We start from the raw sequence: 17824 nt of genomic DNA on the forward strand, positions 1-17824 counted from the left end.
TACAGGGAAACCTGTCTATCTGGATACCGAATTCCTGGCTCATAGAAGATCGAGGGTGATGATGAATGCAAAGCATTCATCCTGGAGCTCAGTGACCAGTGGCTTTCTGCAGGGAGAGGTTACAGGACCTCTGTTCTTTGTGGTTTTATAAATGACTTGGATGTGTGAGTGGAAAAGTGGGTTAGTAAGTTCGGAAATGACACGAAGGTTGGTGGAATGGCTGATAATGTGGAGGGCTATTGTAGGTTGCAACTGGGCAATGACAGGATGCAGAGCTGGGCTGAGAAATGGCAGATGGAGTTGAATCTGCAAAAATGTGAAGTCATTCATTTTGGAAGACTGAATTTGAATGCATAACGCAGGGTTAAAGGTAGGATCCTTGGCAGTGGAGAGGAACAGAGTGATATTGGGTTCCAAGTCCATAGATCCCTCAAAGTTGCCACACAAGCTGATAGGCTTGTTAAGCAGGAATATATTGTGCTGGATTTAATTAGCTGGGGGATTGAGTTTTAAAGCCGTGAAGTTATGATGCAGCTCTATAGAGCCCTGGTGAGATCCCACTTGGAATATTGTGTTCAGTTCAGGTTCCCTCATTACATGATGGATGTGGAAGCTTGAGAGAGGGTAAAGAGGAGATTTACCAGGATGTTTCCTGTACTGGAGAGCATGTCTTATGAAGAAAGCATGAGAGAGCTAGGGCTGTTCTCATTGGAGTGAAGAAGGCTGAGGGGTGACTTGGTAGAAATGAACACGATGATGAAAGGCAAAGAGAGAGTGAATAGTGAGAGCCATTCTTTACCCTGACATAAATAGCTATTACAAGGGGGTATAATTTTCAGGTGATTCTCGGATGGTTAAGGGGAGATTTCAGAGGTAGGTTCGTTACATATAGAGTGGTGGGTGAGTGGAATGCACTGCCAGTGGTGGCAGTAAAATTAGATGCATTCGGGACATTTAATATACTTCCTGATAGGCACATGAATGATAATAAAATGAAGGGTATGTAGGTTAGTTTGATCATACAGTCGGATAAAGGGTTGGCATGGCATCATGGCCGAACGGTCTTGTGCTGTACTATTCTGTGTTCTGTGCCTGTATGATAAACTGGGTAATAAGCTCAGATCAATGTAAAAGGATATGGCATTCAGGAGGAGTGAGGGAACTGGATACAAAATTGGGCTTGATGGTAGGAGACAGCAGGTGATGAGAGACATTTTGTTTTATGACTGGAGGCATGTGACCAGCGTTGTAGTGGGCCCACTGTTGTTTGTCATTTGGATAAGTGGTTTGGATGGGAATATTGGTTTTGTGGTAAGTAAGTTTTCTGGGTGGCACTGAAATTGCTGGTAAAGTGGACAGTGAAGAAGGTTATCTGTGGTTCAACAGGATGAACAGTACTGCTGGGATAGTGGGCTGAAGAATAGCAGATGGAGTTTAATTCGATAAATGTGAAGTGTTCCATTTTGGTGAAACAAACCAGGGTGGGACTTGTGCAGTTAATATTCGGGCCTTGGGTAGTGTTTTCAGTCAGATACCCAGGGACGCAGGTACACAGTTCTTTTGAAAGTGGTGTCACAGGTAGACAGGCTGGTGAAGTAGGGGAAATGGTGGGCAGCACGGTGGCACAGTGGTTAGCACTGCTGCCTCACAGCGCCTGAGACCCGGGTTCAATTCCCGCCTCAGGTGACTGACTGTGTGGAGTTTGCACGTTCTCCCCGTGTCTGCGTGGGTTTCCTCCGGGTGCTCCGGTTTCCTCCCACAGTCCAAAAGATGTGCAGGGTCAGGTGAATTGGCCATGCTAAATTGCCCGTAGTGTTAGGTAAGGAGTAAATGTAGGGGTATGGGTGGGTTTCGCTTCGGCGGGCAGGTGTGGACTTGTTGGGACGAAGGGCCTGTTTCCACACTGTAATGTAATGTAATCTGTCCAGGTGACATTACTAATTCACTAAGTTTCATCACACAACAGTCGCTCTGAGATAGTTATGTCCCTAGCCAGTTGCACAATGTGTTATTCAAAGAAACACTGAAAAAAAATCTCTGAACTCCTCTTCCAATATCGCTCTTGTCAGTGTGAATGTTCCAGATTTTGGGAATATTGAAGTTTCCCAAAATTATCACAATGCTTTTATTAAAAATTCTAATTGATTCCTGTTTATTGCAGTGATGAGCAATGAAATGCTGTTCGGTGGCTAAAACCATTCTGCTCCTTGTGTCCTTGGCAAGTAGTGGCCAGAATTTACATTCAGACTGACTCTACTTCATGATCTGATGCTAAATGTTTTCTCTGTAATGCCTTTGTTCTCCATTATTGTTAGCGTTGCCCATTTTGCCTGAATTTCCACAAGGTTGTGAACAATTGAATATTTATGTTCCACCTTTTGTTCACCCTGGAACCATGTCTCACTGCTGTCTAAATCTCTTTTATCTCTGTGTCACAAATCCATCTACCCTATTGCAGAGACTTTGTCCATTCCAAACAAAACATAACTTACTCTTTCCCACAATTTCCTGTCACAAACTTATTCACTGATGTACAGTTTTAACTAAACTTTTTCCCATCCTTTTCCTTCCTGCTTGTCTTCAGGCACATTCCCATGCTGCTCTGATGCTTCACCTTTTCTATTTTGATTTGGAGAACTCCTTTCACCTTAACCCTGTCCCTGCATTCTCTCTGTCAGTTTACAGCCCTGTCCATAAACCAACAGATATGATTGGCCAGGACACTGGTCCCATCATGGTTCCAGTGGGGCCCAATGCAACGGGATTGTTTTTATTAACTCATGGGATGTTGGTATCTCTGTCTGACCTGCCTTTCTTTCCCAGCCCTAGCTGCCCTTGAACTGAGTAACTTGCTCGGCCATTTCAGAGGCTCATTGAGAGACAAACACTTTGCTGTGGGTATTTTGTGCAGACCACGTGAGGATAGGCAGATGTCCTTCTCTAAATGACAAGTGTTTGTATTTTTTGTACATCAGCAATTGTCTCATTAATTTTTGGATTATTAATTATTATCTTTAAAAGTATTGTTTTCAAATTCCCCCATTTCTGATGGTGGGATTCAAACATGTCTCCCCGAACATTAGCTGAGGTTTTGGATACATGCTCTAGCAATAATGCCACTAGGCCATCACTTCGCCTGCTCACTGGTTGCTCATTTATGACCAGTTATACCATCATGAAGCAGAACCCCTTCTTCCCACACGATTGATTCTGAGGCCTTCTGACATGATTGTTTGAGCCTGATAACTTCCAGCACTCTGGCGATATCACACAGTCTCTCTTTCCATGTGGTATCCCTCACTGTGTGGATCTAATTGCTGCCTCTGTCAATTCCCCTCGCTCTTATAGTTACTCCAGATCCTGAGTCAACAGAATTCTCCACTCCAGAGAGACGCAGCAGCACAAGCCAGGGACGGAGTCTGGGATTTTCTAGATCTCTGTTTTACTCAGGACCATTCTCCATGTGTAATCCTCACTACATCAGTCTAATTTCCCATCCTGTCTATTTCTCTGTCTCCTGCAGGTAATCAGGAAGTTCCTGACTCAATAGACTTCCCAACTTCAGGATGTCTCGTCCATTACCACATTGAAGATGGTTGGTCAGCCAGACAGACAAAGGGCAGGGAAATCTGGAATCTTCAATAAATCCTGCAGTGAGGTAAGATCACTCACAGTGAACAGAGCAGAGAGCAGTGAGAGGGCTCCAATCATCGGCTAACAAGACATCACTTAGATACAGTTCTGGAGGGGGAGCACAGTACAGACACACCCCAGGTCAATCACCATCCCTACTGGTAAGTTTTGTTGCATTGAGACAGCATCGGGAGTGTCACAGTTATCAATCCAGGCCTGTGATGTCTTAGTGACATCAGTATAACAGAGGGGAAAGCAGGTTTCTCATGAGTGTGTGGGAATGCTGCCTGGAATCTTTCTGCTCTGTGTTCCCCAACTGTACATATACAATGTCTCATGGACCAGTGTCTTCAATAATTTTTAACTCCTATAACAGTTCCTGTCCCTGTAACCTCTTCCTTTCCCGATAGTCCCTCCACATATTTGAAATATACTGCATTCCAGACTACCATCTCTATCTCTGTAACTTACTTCAGTGCCTACAACATGCCTTATCTCAGTAGTCTCCTCCTCCAATAACTGGAGAAAGAGCCATGCAGAACAGAAACGGTTCCTTCGATCCAACTAGTTCATGCTGACCACAGTTCCTGAATGAGTCGCATTTGCCTGTGTTTGGTCCCGATACCGTCAAACCTTCTCCTCTCCATGTACCTGCCCAAATGTCTTTTCCATGATGCAATTGTACTTTTCTCTACCACTTCAGCGGCAGCTCATTCAATATGTGCACCATTCTCTGTGTGGAAATGTGCTCCTCTGGTCGCTTTTAAGTATTTCCTCTCCCACTTCATATTTTTGCCCTCTAGTTATGGATTCCCCTACCCTGCTGTAGAGACCTTCACTGTTCAACCTACGTATACCTCTCATGTTTTTATAAACCTTTATAAGGTCACCCCTCAGCCACCTACACCCAATGGAAATATGAAGCAAATTTGCCACAATGTTCTGGGATACCGTTATTCAGGACCTAGAGCTTTCTCTACTTTTGTGTGCTGAGACTTCCAGCACCACCTCTTCTGGAATGGGGACTCTTTTCAAGACATCACTATTTATTTCCTTTTGTTTCCTAGTCTTTGTCCACTGTACGTTCTGACATGAAAAATTGATTTCGGGTCGCGCCCATTTCCTGTGGTTCCAGGCATAGATGGCCTTATTGATCTTTGAGGGGCCCTATTGTCTCTCTAGTAGCTTTTTTGTACTTGTATGCTGTAGAATCTCTTTGGATTCTCCTTAAACTTATCTACCAAATCTATCTCATTTCCAGCTTATCCAGCCTCTCTGTTTCTGTTAAACACTCCAGTATCAGTAACATCTTCGTCAATCTTTGCTCCATTTACAGTTTCAGAATATGCTTCCTAAAGCAGGAGGATCAGAATTCTACACAGTACCCCAACTGGTGTCTCAGCAATGTCTGAAACAGCTGTATCATGATGTACCAACTCATGTACTCAGTGATCTGACCCATGAGGGCCAGTGTGCCAAATGTTGCTTTCCCCATCGTGTCCACCTGTGACACCACTTCCAAGGAACAATGTAACTGCATCCCTTGGTCTCTCTCCGTTCGACAACACTGTCTAGAGCTCTGCCATTAATTGTGTTAGTCATCCCTGGTTTATCTTAACAAAATCCAATACCTGAATTCTGCTCCATTTTTCATTTCTTGACCCACTGGCTCAGTTGGTTAAGAGCACCTTTGATAACTGTATTCACTGCCCACTATAACACTTATTTTACTATCCACAAAATTACTAACAATAATTTATATATTCTTGTTTATGTCAATAATGCACATGCGTGACCCCAGCACCAATGCTTATGGCACACCGCTGGTCAGAGGCCCCCCAGTCTGCACAACAACCCTCTCCCAGCATCCTCTGTCTCCTACTGTCAAGCTAATTTTGTGTCCGTTTGTCTTGCTCTCCCTGATCCCATGTGATCTAACCTTACGTACCAGTGCACCACGCTAACCCCTGTCTAAGGCCTTGCTGAAGTCAGGATAGACAACGTCTACTGCTCTGCCTTCATCCATCTTCTTGGTCACGTCTTCAACAAACTCTATCAAACTTGAGAGTCACGACTTTGTATACACAAAGCTGTGCTGACTCTCCCTAATCAAGCGTTGCCTTCCCACATGCATGTGACTCCTGTCCTGCGGAATTGCTCCCAACAACATTTGCACCACTGACATCAAGCTAGTTGGTGTTTATGTCCCTAGCTTTCCGTCGCAGCCTTTCCTAAATACTGGCACAATATTAGGCAACCTCCAGGCTCCGAGCGCACCACCCGTGGCTGTCAGTGATAGAAATATCATTGTAAGTTTCTTCCCTAACTTACCCCAATGTCCTAGGATATACTTGATTAGTTCCCAGGGAGTTGTCTAATTTTAATGTGTTTGAAAACCTTCAGCACCTCCTGTTCTCTAATGTGGACTCGTTTGAAAATATCACTGTTTATTTCCCTGCTTCCCCACTGTGTTTTCCACAGTAAGTTCTGACGTGAAGTGTTTGTTTCGGATCTCACCCATTTCCTGTGGGTTCACACATAGATGACTTTAAGGGGTCACATTCTGTCCCAAGTTAATCTTCTGTTGTTAATATACTTTTAGAATCTCTCTGGGTTTTCCTGAACCTTATCTGCCAAAGCTCTGTCAGTTCCCTATTAGGCCCTCAAGGTTTCCCTCTTAAGAGTATTACCACACCCATAATGTTCTTCAAGGGATTGACTTAATCCAGCTGGCTATATAGGACACATGCCCCCTTTTGTCTTGACCAGAACCTCAATATCCCCAGTCATCCAGTGTATCCCACTTGAGTCAGCATTGTTCTTCACACTAATAGGAATATGCTGGGCCTGAAATATTAATTTATCTCTCTTTTGAAAGAGTCCCACTTGCCCGACGTTCCTTTACTTGCAAATAGCCTGCACGAATCAATTTTTGGACAGACATGCCTAATATCTTCTGGACGGGGCAAGGCCAGTTTTGATCTTTAATTTGTGGACAAGGCCTGTCCTTTTCCATTGCTATTTTCAAACTAACAGAATTGTGGTGACTTTGCAAAAGTGCTGCCCCACAAACTCTTCAGCCCCTTTCTCTACCTTGTTTCCCGAAGGGAGGTCAGGTTTTATCCTTTTCTCCAGTCAGGCCAGTTACATACTGATTGAGACAGTTTTCTTGAACACACTGAACAAATCCCTCCCATCCAAGCAGTGAACTCACTGACAGTCCCCCAGTCTAGGCTTGGAAAGTTAAAATCCCCGACCATTACAACCCTACCCTATCTTCTTACAGATATCTGAGATCTCCTACATATTTGCTGCTCAATTTCCCGCTGACTACTGCGGGCTTGTAGTACAATCAAATCAAACTGATTATTCATTCTTATTTCTCAGTTCCAAAACAGCTTTACTGGGCGGTCCCCAGGAATATCCTCTCTCAGTGCTGCAGTGATGTTTTCACTGATCAAAAACTCCACTCCCCCTCCTCCCTTGCCTCCCCTTCTATCCGTCCTGTTGAATCTGTCCTCTGGAACAATGATCTGCGAGCCCTGTCCCCCCGTCAGCTGTGTTTCTGTAATTTCTGTGATTTCCCAGTCCCATGTTTGCATCAGTGCCGTGCGTTCATCTGCCTTACTTGTCAGGTATTTTATATCAAAGTAAATGCAATTTAATTCATCAGTTTTCCCTCATTGCCTGCTGTGCTTGAGCCTGGTTATCAATTGAAATTACTCTGTTGAAATTCTGTCCCAGCCTCAACCTTCAGACTGTAGCCTGAGATCATCCCCCTCACTGTGGACAACACCCTCACCTTTCATGTCATCTGCAAACCTAATAATGATACCTTCTGTTTTCACATCCGAGTGATTAATGCCCCTAAGGAACAGCACTGGCTCCTGCACAGATCCCTGTGCTACATTCGCTGGGCAAAGGCTTTCAATCACAAAACCAACCCTCCAGCAATTGTGGATCCAATGTTGCCAACTTGCGTTGGATCCCATGGGCTCTTCCCTTTTGGACCAGCCTTCCATGTGGGACCTTGTCAAAGGCCTTAATGAACTCCATGGAACCAACATCATCTGCACTGCCCTCATCAATGTTTTCAGACACCATTTCAAAAAACTGAACTGATTTCACCAGACAAGATCTTCCTGTATCAAATCCGTGCTGACTAACCCTAATCAATCCCTGCCTTTCCAGTTATGAATTCAAACTGTCCCTCAAAATTGTTTCCAATAATTTCCCTCCCCCTGCTGTCAGACTATTCGCTCTGTAATTATCTGGCCTATCCCTGCTGCCCTTCTTGAACAAAGGAACCACATTAGCGATCCTCCAGTCATTCGGCACTTCACCTGTGGCCAGCAAAGTCTTAAATATATCCACCAGGGCCCCAGCAATCTCCTTCCTTACCTCCTATAGCAGCCTGGGGTACATTTCATTGGGCTCTGGGGATTTCTCCATCTATTTATGCCTGTGAAAACATTTAATACCCCCTCCTTAATGATCTTACCATGTTCTAGAACCTCACCATCACGACTGAAATCCCCAGCTACAATGCCTTTCTCCTGTGTGAATACAGATGGGAAGTATTCATTGAAGACCTCACCTACATCCTCTGGCTCCACGCACAGATTGTCCCTTTCGTTTCTAACAGGCCTCCCTCTTTCGCTGGGAAGCCTCTTATGCTAATGATGGTGATGAAATACCTTGTGGTTTTTCCTCAGTTGTATCTGCCAAATGTACTTCGTGACCATTGTTTGTCCCTCATTTTCTACAATCCGTTTGCCCTCTCTATACTTGTAAATGGCTTCTCCTGATTTTATTTAACTGGATTTTCTTTATCAAACTGTAAATATATGGCTTACTTGTAAAATAGAAAGCTGGCTGCAAGTGCAAATATACTCTGCATTCGGAAGCGTGTTGTGACGCTGTGTAACGCGTGCAGAAGGAGGTCACGTGATGCTCCATTTCGCGCCCCGGAAGAGTGAGAGGTGGTCACGTGATGCTCCGTTTAGCGGGCAAAGAAGATCACGTGGTGCTCCGTTTCGCGGGCAAAAGAAGGTCATATGGTGTCGGACATCCGGGAACGCGGGGAGGCGGAGAATGGAGTCAGATCAACAGCCAATCAGAAGATAATTCTTCCTCAGTGATTGCATGACGTTTTTTATTGTATAAAAGACTGGCTCAGGGACAGGAATAAGTCTTACATTTTGAACTGACACACTTTGTAGTTTGTCAGGAACGGAAAGGTCTAGACCCAGAGCTCTGTATACTTTGTCCACTTACTGTTTATAATAAATTAAGAGTGTGAGATTGAATATCTTCTCCTATTGCTTCATTTAAAGAACAAACAGGACTGGGCTCACACATAGAAGAAAGTAAGTTGGTAAATTGAGCCAACGTCCGACAATTTGGTGACCCCGACGTGATGAAGACGGAGAAGTGACGGAAAAAAGAGAAAATAGAAACAACGGACAACTGACGTTTGATGACAACAACAAGCGGCGCCGCATAAAAAGGTGAGCAGTCGCCTGTTTATATTGAAGTTCTGCAATTGGAGATACTCAATTGATTGTTGTCATTATACTGCAAGTGTCCTAGTAATAGTAAGTGGATAAAGTATTGATTAGGTACGTACGGGTTTGATGTCCCGTGGGTTTAGAGTCCCCATAAAAGCAACAAAGTTTGAAACATACGGGTTTAAAGTCCGTGGGGTTAGAGTCCCCATAAAAGCAACAAGGTACCTAAGTGTGAGGATGTTTAAAGTCCATTGAGCAGGATGTCATAAAAGCAACCCTCTCAAATTTTGGTTTATGATTGATGTGTTGTAAGTTTTAAAAAAACTATATTGGGGAATGTACGGAGGGTGGTAGAAAAGCCAGTAGCGTTTTGAAGACAGAGACGGTGGTGTTTCAGTGAGAGAGAGTCGGCAGTGGAAACCTAACGGTGACAACGAAACTGCTGATAAATCTCGCTGAAAGGGTCAGTTGCTCGGGTGTACTCGAGCCAAACTGACTACCCACCTGATTTGTCTCTGATTGGGTTGGTTGCTCGGTTATATTTATATCCAAGCCAACTGACTACTGGATGGGAGGATTAAAACCAAAAATACATAAAATGGAAGGGGAATTTGATAAAGAGTGTGAAGAATACTGAGGATGTTCTTCCGATTTAATGTTGCCTGTAAAACAGCAGTGGGGTAAAGCCAGAAGTCAGTCAGTTAGTGGGCTTGCAAAGAAGAAACAACAAACAATGATGGAGAAATATGATAAGATTTGGGAGGAATTACAGAAACAGGGCAAAGTCCCTAAAGATGAGGAAGGAAGAAATTGTCACTGTTTTTAGGAAAAGCAGAACAGCAAGCTAAATTAGAAGTAGAAGAGCACATGAAGGGAAAGAAAGGGTCAATATTAGTTAGAAGAAAGTGGACAAAAGAAGGCGGGGAGAAAGAAGAGAGGAGGATTCATTTGCATAACATGACGTTAGCCTGAATGGCAGTAGAAACATTACAAAAGAGAGTAGGTGGTACCTCTACAACAGAACTGACAAAGGAGACAGAAAAGGCAGGACCACCCGCCCCTTTATATCCTAAATTATCCTGCGGTACAATCACCGCCCCCATATCCTGTAACACAAATGCCACTTATGCATGTTCAAGAAGGGGTATTAGATGTGCAAGAAGTAGGAACAAGAAAGTATAACGTAGTAAAACAGAGACTGGCGGAAGCTGTAGAAGAAAGCATCAGAAAAGGAGAAAAATTAACACTAGAAGTTGAACAGAGGGTTAAGGAAGTGGAGGAGGCAAACAGGGTGATAATGACGCACAGCAGAAACAAAGAACAGCCAAAACAGGGGAGATATTTAGCAGTGCAGGAGCCAGATGCTCATTCAACACCGTGTAGTGCTGAGAATGAAAAGAGGGGAAGATTACATGATTCAGGTCAGTTATTGGATGATGGGTTCTCAGACAGACGAAGGAGAGATTTGAGGGAAGAACTGGATAGAGAAATTGGATGGGGAGGAGTCTAAAAGTAGTATAGATATTGAGGACAAAGAATCCCTGACAGACGATGATCCAAACATCTACCCAGTTACTTTGAAAGGCTCACTCACAATGCATACCGAACATGGCCCTCCACTGAAGTCCCTACCTGAACCAAGTTACAACCTGCGTCAAAGAGACACATTACGACAACCTATAAAGTATCAGCACCACCAAATGCCATTAATTTACAGAGGCTCTTATCTGTGGGATATTTATCAGCCCTTCACATATACTGATATGAACTGCATCCTGGATAAAATGCCCCCACCCATGGAGGGAGGTGGGCCCTGGATGACTAAATTTTCCCAATATACACTCGGCCACAAGTTAGCTATGGGCGAATGGAGAGCATTGTTGGGTAAGCAATTGAGTATGTGGGAAATACAGCAGATTGAAGCGTCTGCGGGGACCACCTTATTACCTGATTCGGACCCATTTGCGCAGCATGCCACCAGTGTGGGAAGGGCAATGAGGGAGAGATTCCCGATTCCACCGGGAGCGATGCACTCACTCACCTTCACAATGAAGGAGGGTGAGGATATGTCTGCCTTTTTGGCTAGGTGTAAGGACACGTGGGCAGATACTGCGGGGAGCCATCCAGGGTCGGGTCAGCTACAGACCACGTTATTTAGGAATGCCGTTATGGCAGGGATGCCTAAGGAAGTAAAAGAGGCATTGGAGAGTAATCCTGACATCCCAGGTTGTTCTACAGAACAGTGGGAAAAACATTTGACGCACCACAGTCAGCTCAAGTGCAGTTGCTGAAGTTACAGCTCGATGAGGCTAGGAGGAAGGCTAATGATATAAAGAAGACCTCCCAAAAGACGACTAATCAGATGGTTCAGCGGCCGTCGCCACAAAACAACCTGCCGAGTTTAGACCCAACACCTGATTGGATGCCACCCTACCCCCAATATGGGGGCAGGCCTATAGGTGTTCCAGGAGGAATGCGTGGTAGAGGAAGGGGCCACGGAGGACTCCGAGGTCAACCACCCAACACACTGTTTTGAATGTGGCCAACCTGGGCATTGGAGAAGAAATTGTCCCATGTTATGGGGACCCCAGGGAGGCCAGGGATTGATCCGAGGACAGTATGTCCGCTCAAGGCAGCCTCCTTTCCAACAGGCTGTTCAGCCTTACCAAGTCCCAAATGCAGCTGCAGCCCCGGTGCAAGGACAGTACCCCCAAACTATGCCTGAAGGGCAGAGGTACGAATATCGACGGGGTCCGAGAACCCAGGGGCATGTGAGGTTGGCAGACCCCTATATGCAAAAGAGGGTCATGGAGAAGAATCTGTCTTTTTTGGTTGACACGGGTGCAAGATTTTCTACCATCACTTGTGATATACCTCGGTCAAGAATGTCATCCTCCAGCGTCCAGTTAGTAGGGTTCTCGGGTAAACCAGAAAATCTGCCTTTGACATCGCCACTGATTACATCGGTGGCCGGACAGACCTTTCGTCACCAGTATATTTCATCACCTGCATGCCCTGAGAATCTGATGGGACGTGACTTGCCGGTGAGATGTGGGGTCTCAGTTCTGTACGGACCAGACGGACTGGTGGTGACCTTTCCAAATGGCCATTCCATCAACTGTTCTATGACAATGATTCACTCTGGATCTCAAATGATGCTATGACCGGACACATCACCAATGGCAGAAGGATAGTGGGCAGATATATACTGGGGACTTCTTGAACCCGAAAACAGGCAGAATAATGGCATACAGTCTTTATATAACCAATGGCGACCCTGGGTTCAGATGCTGCATCCTTATGCTCCTCCTGCAGATCCCCTTCATGTTACCTTATATTATGATAGAGATGACAATGAAATCCATCAGCATGCATTCTATCAGCACCTAGAAGGGACTCAATGGGATATTTCCTCCAGTTGCGATCTGCTCGGAAAAGGAGGTGTGGCGGGTGTTGTTGAACTAACTGCAGAACAGTTGGAATGGTATGAGATGTCTGAAGAAGCTATACCTCATGTCACATTGGCCGTGCATGCTGAATATCAGGCCAAGGATTTGGGACCTATGTCCAAACGCTTGATGGTGTTAACGGACTGGGTGTGGACTCAGTTACCCGGTTTACAATATTCACCATCAGAGGAAGCCTATAGAATTATGTACAGGACAACTGACAAGATACTGCTGGAACATAGGCAGATTGAGAGGTTTCATGGTAGGGGAAAAACAGATCATCCACAGGCTGCAGCGATGCTTGATACTCTACCAGATACCTTGTGGTCAGCTAGTTCAACGGACGTTGGTCACTGCAAACACGTCACAACAATCAGATTTGATTTAATAGACCACACTCCGATTTGGCAGAGAAATACTCTCTCAAACCAGAGGCTGAAGCTAGTATTGCCGACACAATTGAAGGATTGTTAGCAGCAGGGGTGCTAGAACCCTCTCAGTCAGCCTGGAATACTCCTATCTTACCTGTAGAGAAGCAGAATACAGGCAGATATAGGATGGCACATGATCTTAGACGGATCAATAGTGTCGTTTCTACTCCAACAGTTCCAGTTCCAAACCCCTACACTGCGATGTCTGTGCTGACCCCTGACCATAAGTGGTTGTCGTGCATTGATCTAGCCAACGCGTTCTTCTGTTTGCCCCTAGCTGATCATTTGAGGGACATTTTTTCGTTCACCTACAAAGGCCAACAACTACATTACACAAGGGTCCCTCAAGGGTTTATTTTGTCGCCTGGGGTGTTTAATCAGGTACTGAAACAGCAGCTAAAGGATCTCACGTTCCCAAACTGGGGTGATATTGATCTAATATCTGGATGACATTCTTTTGGCAGCACCCGACCATGTTTCTTGTTTGGTAGCCCCAAAGTCGTTGCTGTTTTACCTGTACAGCATTGGTTTCAAAGTTTCACGGGTTAAATTGCAATGCTGCAGACAAACGGTGTCTTTCTTGGGTAGAGTTATTTCCGCTAAGGATACAGGTGTGTCTCCGTCCCATAGATCTTCTATTCTGCATCATACCAAACCAATCACTGTAAAAGACATACTCTCATTTCTTGGGTTGGCAGGATACAGCAGACAATTCGTTGCATCATATGGGGAGCTCACTTTCCCTCTGAGGGCCATGGTAAATGAGCAAGGCATGAGAAATTTGTCGGCCCATTTGCAGTGGACCACGGAGGCAGACAAAAGTTTCATATCTCTTAAAAAGGCCCTAATGTGGGCTGCTGATTTAGCGGTCCCGGATTACAAAGAGCCATTTTTCCTCGATATTTCTGAAAAATTACACACAATAAATGGTGTTCTTTTTCAGAAAAAAGGGGGAGGCAGGCAGGTGCTGATGTATGTAAGTGTTACCCTTGACCCAGTAGAGGACAGACACCCGTCATGTACAAGACATGCAGCAGGGGTAGCAAAAATTCTCTAAAAGTTAGCACATATAGTCATGGGCCATTCATTAACAGTACTGACGACACATAGTATAGTGGCCTATGTGAACTCAACAGCCTTTACAATGACGTCACTGCGGCAAAACAGATTAGAGACAATCCTGAATGCACCACATATAATTTTTACACACGAAGGAATTAACGTGGCTGATAACATGGGAGAAGGAGAGCCACACATGTGTGAGGAAAGGATACAGAGAGACATCAAAGTTAGGGCAGACTTACAGGCAATTCCACGAGTAGACCCAGAAGAAGTGCTGTTCACAGATGGTTGCTGTTACAGACATCCAACTGAAGGACTTAAAGCAGCCTATGCAGTGGTGCGATGGACAAGTGAGGGATTTGAGGAAGTGTTGACAGGAAAAGTGACAGGCAAAGAATCAGCACAGTTAGCTGAACTACAGGCAATGATAGCTGCATTAGAATGGTCAGAGAGAAAAAGAGTAAATATCTACACCGACTCTGCATATGTGGCAAGGGCTATACAGGTAGAACTTAGTCAATGGATCAGGGCAGGATTCTTAACAGCAGCAAAAACCCCAAAAGATTAGCGGAGGCCCTAATGAAACCTGCAGAAGTGGCGGTGGTCAAGTGTAGAGGACATGATAAAGCAGACACAGTAGTAGCGAAGGGCAATCAGGAAGCAGACTCAGCAGCAAAGAAAGCAGCAGGGTATACACCACAGTATATAATGATGCAAACAGAGAGAACAGTGTATGACCTGCTGTCTGCTTGCGATGCAAATGTGTTAATAAAAGAGCAGCAGAAAGCCTCTCCTCATGAACTGACAGTGGAATTTGGAGGTCACTGGACAGTAGACCAGTGTTACCCCCAGGTTTGATAGCTTCCATGCTCCAGGAAGCTCATGGGTTGACACATTGTGGAAAAACACAGATGCAGAGGTATCTGACACATTGGTGGCATCCGTTCTTGCCAGCAATGATTGAAAATTATATCAGAGAATGTAGAACGTGTACAGAATACAATGTGAGACCAACAGTGAAACCACACGAGGGAAAATTCCCTCTCCCAAGAATGCCGGGACAGGAAATAGTGATCAACTACACTGACATGACAGAGAGAGTAAACGGATACCGGTACCTTTTAGTAGCAGTGGATGCATACACTGGTTGGCCAGAAGCGATACCTGCAAAAAAGGAAGATGCAAAGACAGTGATCAAATTCTTGATAAACAAATACATTCCAATGCATGGGTTTCCAAAGAGAGTCAGGTCAGATAATGGCACACATTTTAAGAACAAAGACCTGCAACAAGTTGAAGCAGCTTTAGGACTGAAACATGCGTTTGGAACAGTGTACTATCCTCCATCACAGGGAAAAGTGGAAAGAATGAATCAGTCCATAAAAGGAAAAATAGGAAAAGTGTGTGCACAAACAAAGTTAAGCTGGGTGGATGCCCTACCTTTAGCCTTAATGTCCATTAGAAGCTCAGTAAACTCTATTACAGGGTTCACTCCGTATGAGCTAACAACAGGGCAGCAGTTCCCGGGACCAGGAGCTGGAATACAGATCTTCGAGGTAGGAGGAGTCTCTCTAAGGTACAAACTTTACAATGACCAACTAACAGCTCTGGTGTCAGCTTTCTTCAAACAGGTTGGATCGGAAAAGGGGGATCTACAGACCCAGGCGCCATCTACCGCAGACTGGGTCCTGTTGAAGGTGATCAAACGGAAGCGGTCGGCGCCGAGGTGGACAGGACCTTATAAGGTGGTGGAGAGGACATCTCATGCGGTCAGACTACAGGGGAAAGGAGAAAGCTGGTACCATTGGAGCCAGTGTGCAGCCACGGAACCGCCAATGAGAACTCTAGAACAAATAAGAACAGAAAAAGAGTAGAAGGGTCCTAAACCTTTAACTTTTGTAGGAAGAACGTTCTGGAAAAAGGGGGGCGAGGTTCTCAAGATCTACAAGCAAAGTTGTGTAAAGGATATAATGTCTATCTCTGTAAGCAGCCCACATTACCCTAGGCTGTGGAGGTTGGGAGTCTTTGCTATTATTTTATGTATAAGTGTTATGCCGTTGTTAATAGGAGTATTAACCATGAGGGACAAACACAGGCGATGCAGAAAGACAGGACTGAAAGGTCAATAGGACAAGAGGCGGATAAATGTTTAAGGGAGAAGAGGAGCCAGGTACACATCAGACATGATAGAAACCATGGTACAACATACCAGTTTGATTTATGCGAAGTAATTGATTGTGGCCAAGATACAGGGAGCTGGAGGGAGTATGATGAATATCTTTGCTTCTATGCCATTTACTATGACCCATGCCCGTCGTGGGATAATGTATGAACATGGACTGGGGTGCGATGGACCCCGAAGAGGTCGTCACCTTTGGATAATAGATGGAACATTCGAGACCATGTGAGCCTGACAAAGGGGCAACTCGATCATTCCTCAAAGCTAAGAAATCCACTTTTGTTAACCCTGACAAATTTGATATTAATCCTAGTCCCAAAAAGGTACAGATTTACTGAGAGAGTGATGACAGAAGCTTTTATCTGGTAATAGGTGTAGATCAATCTGGAGTAGATAACATGGGATTCGTGAAGGTAACTTTAGTGGACCCTCCAGCCACAAATTGAAAACACAAGTATGGAGATAGAACCAAGTTCAGGAGTTGTGGTAATAGACCACAACAACCTTACACGAAGGGACATTATTAAATTAGCCACCGGATATGGGGATAAGAACTTATGGCTAGACTGGATGACAGCGACCGCAACTTCAATGAATATGTGTAATTGCGTCGCGTGTTCCTCGGCCAGGCCTATTTACTAGCCCAGCCCCATTGTTCCCTAATATAGATCCAACAGGATTTCACTGCATGATGGCTCTCACCATGCAGGCAGACCCTCCAAATTGTACCATCTTAAGTGATATTTTCCCACCTGTAAGGAATTCACATTACCTCCAGTGTTGACTCTGAGGGCCAACAATTACACTTGTTTTGCTCGAAGGTCTAATATAATTTTGGGAGACATGCCCGCTGACTGGTGTCAGGATACGATTAATGTAACCGGCTGGCAGAATGATAGCACAATGGTTTGGGCCAGAGCTGATCTTTTTTGGTACTGTGGAGATAGAACCCTGCATATTAGTCTACCTCCAGATTGGTCTGGAACCTGTGCAATGGTCAGGTTAGGGATACCCTTATTCCTCTTAGGAGAACGACAACAGGGAATAAATCCGTATACGCGAACACGCAGGGATTTGTTTGATGTCACATCTGGCTCAACCACTTACATAGATGCAATAGGTGTTCCCCGCGGTGTACCTGATGAATATAAATTGGCAGACCAGATAGCAACAGGATATGAGAATCTCCCAATCATCGGTGTTCTATTCCCAGTTACGCTGAATAAAAACATTGACCGAATTAATTATGTACATTACAATGAACTTAGGCTAGCTAATAGAACTAGAGATGCGGTGGCGGGACTCTCTAAACAATTGGCAGCGACCTCATTGATGACAGTACAAAATAGAATGGCCTTAGATATGTTGTTAGCAGAAAAGGGGGGAGTGTGCTCTATGTTCGGAGATCAATGTTGTATGTTCATCCCCAATAATACGGCACCCGATGGCTCGGTAACCAGAGCCCTGGAAAGACTAAGAACCTTGTCTGAAGAAATGCATGAACATTCCGGTATTGACAACCCTCTAGCAGGCATTTTTGACTTATGGTTTGGGAAATGG

At 44.7% G+C, this 17824-nt stretch overlaps 1 protein-coding gene across 1 annotated transcript; it reads left to right on the forward strand.

Moving 5' to 3' along the window:
- The first annotated feature begins 14935 nt into the window (after window positions 1–14935).
- LOC122548118 (uncharacterized protein K02A2.6-like) lies at window positions 14936–15959 on the forward strand. Its single transcript, XM_043686677.1, has one exon. It carries the CDS (start codon window positions 14952–14954, stop codon window positions 15957–15959), a length of 1008 nt encoding a protein of 335 aa, XP_043542612.1. The 5' UTR covers window positions 14936–14951.
- The last annotated feature ends 1865 nt before the right edge of the window (window positions 15960–17824 follow it).

The sequence above is a fragment of the Chiloscyllium plagiosum genome, unplaced genomic scaffold (genome assembly GCF_004010195.1).
Source record: "Chiloscyllium plagiosum isolate BGI_BamShark_2017 unplaced genomic scaffold, ASM401019v2 scaf_9820, whole genome shotgun sequence".
NCBI classification, from domain to species: domain Eukaryota; kingdom Metazoa; phylum Chordata; class Chondrichthyes; order Orectolobiformes; family Hemiscylliidae; genus Chiloscyllium; species Chiloscyllium plagiosum.

Excerpts from the sequence above, each read along its gene's own strand:
- LOC122548118 (XM_043686677.1), top strand. The coding sequence starts at position 14,952 with ATGCTCCAGGAAGCTCATGGGTTGACACATTGTGGAAAAACACAGATG.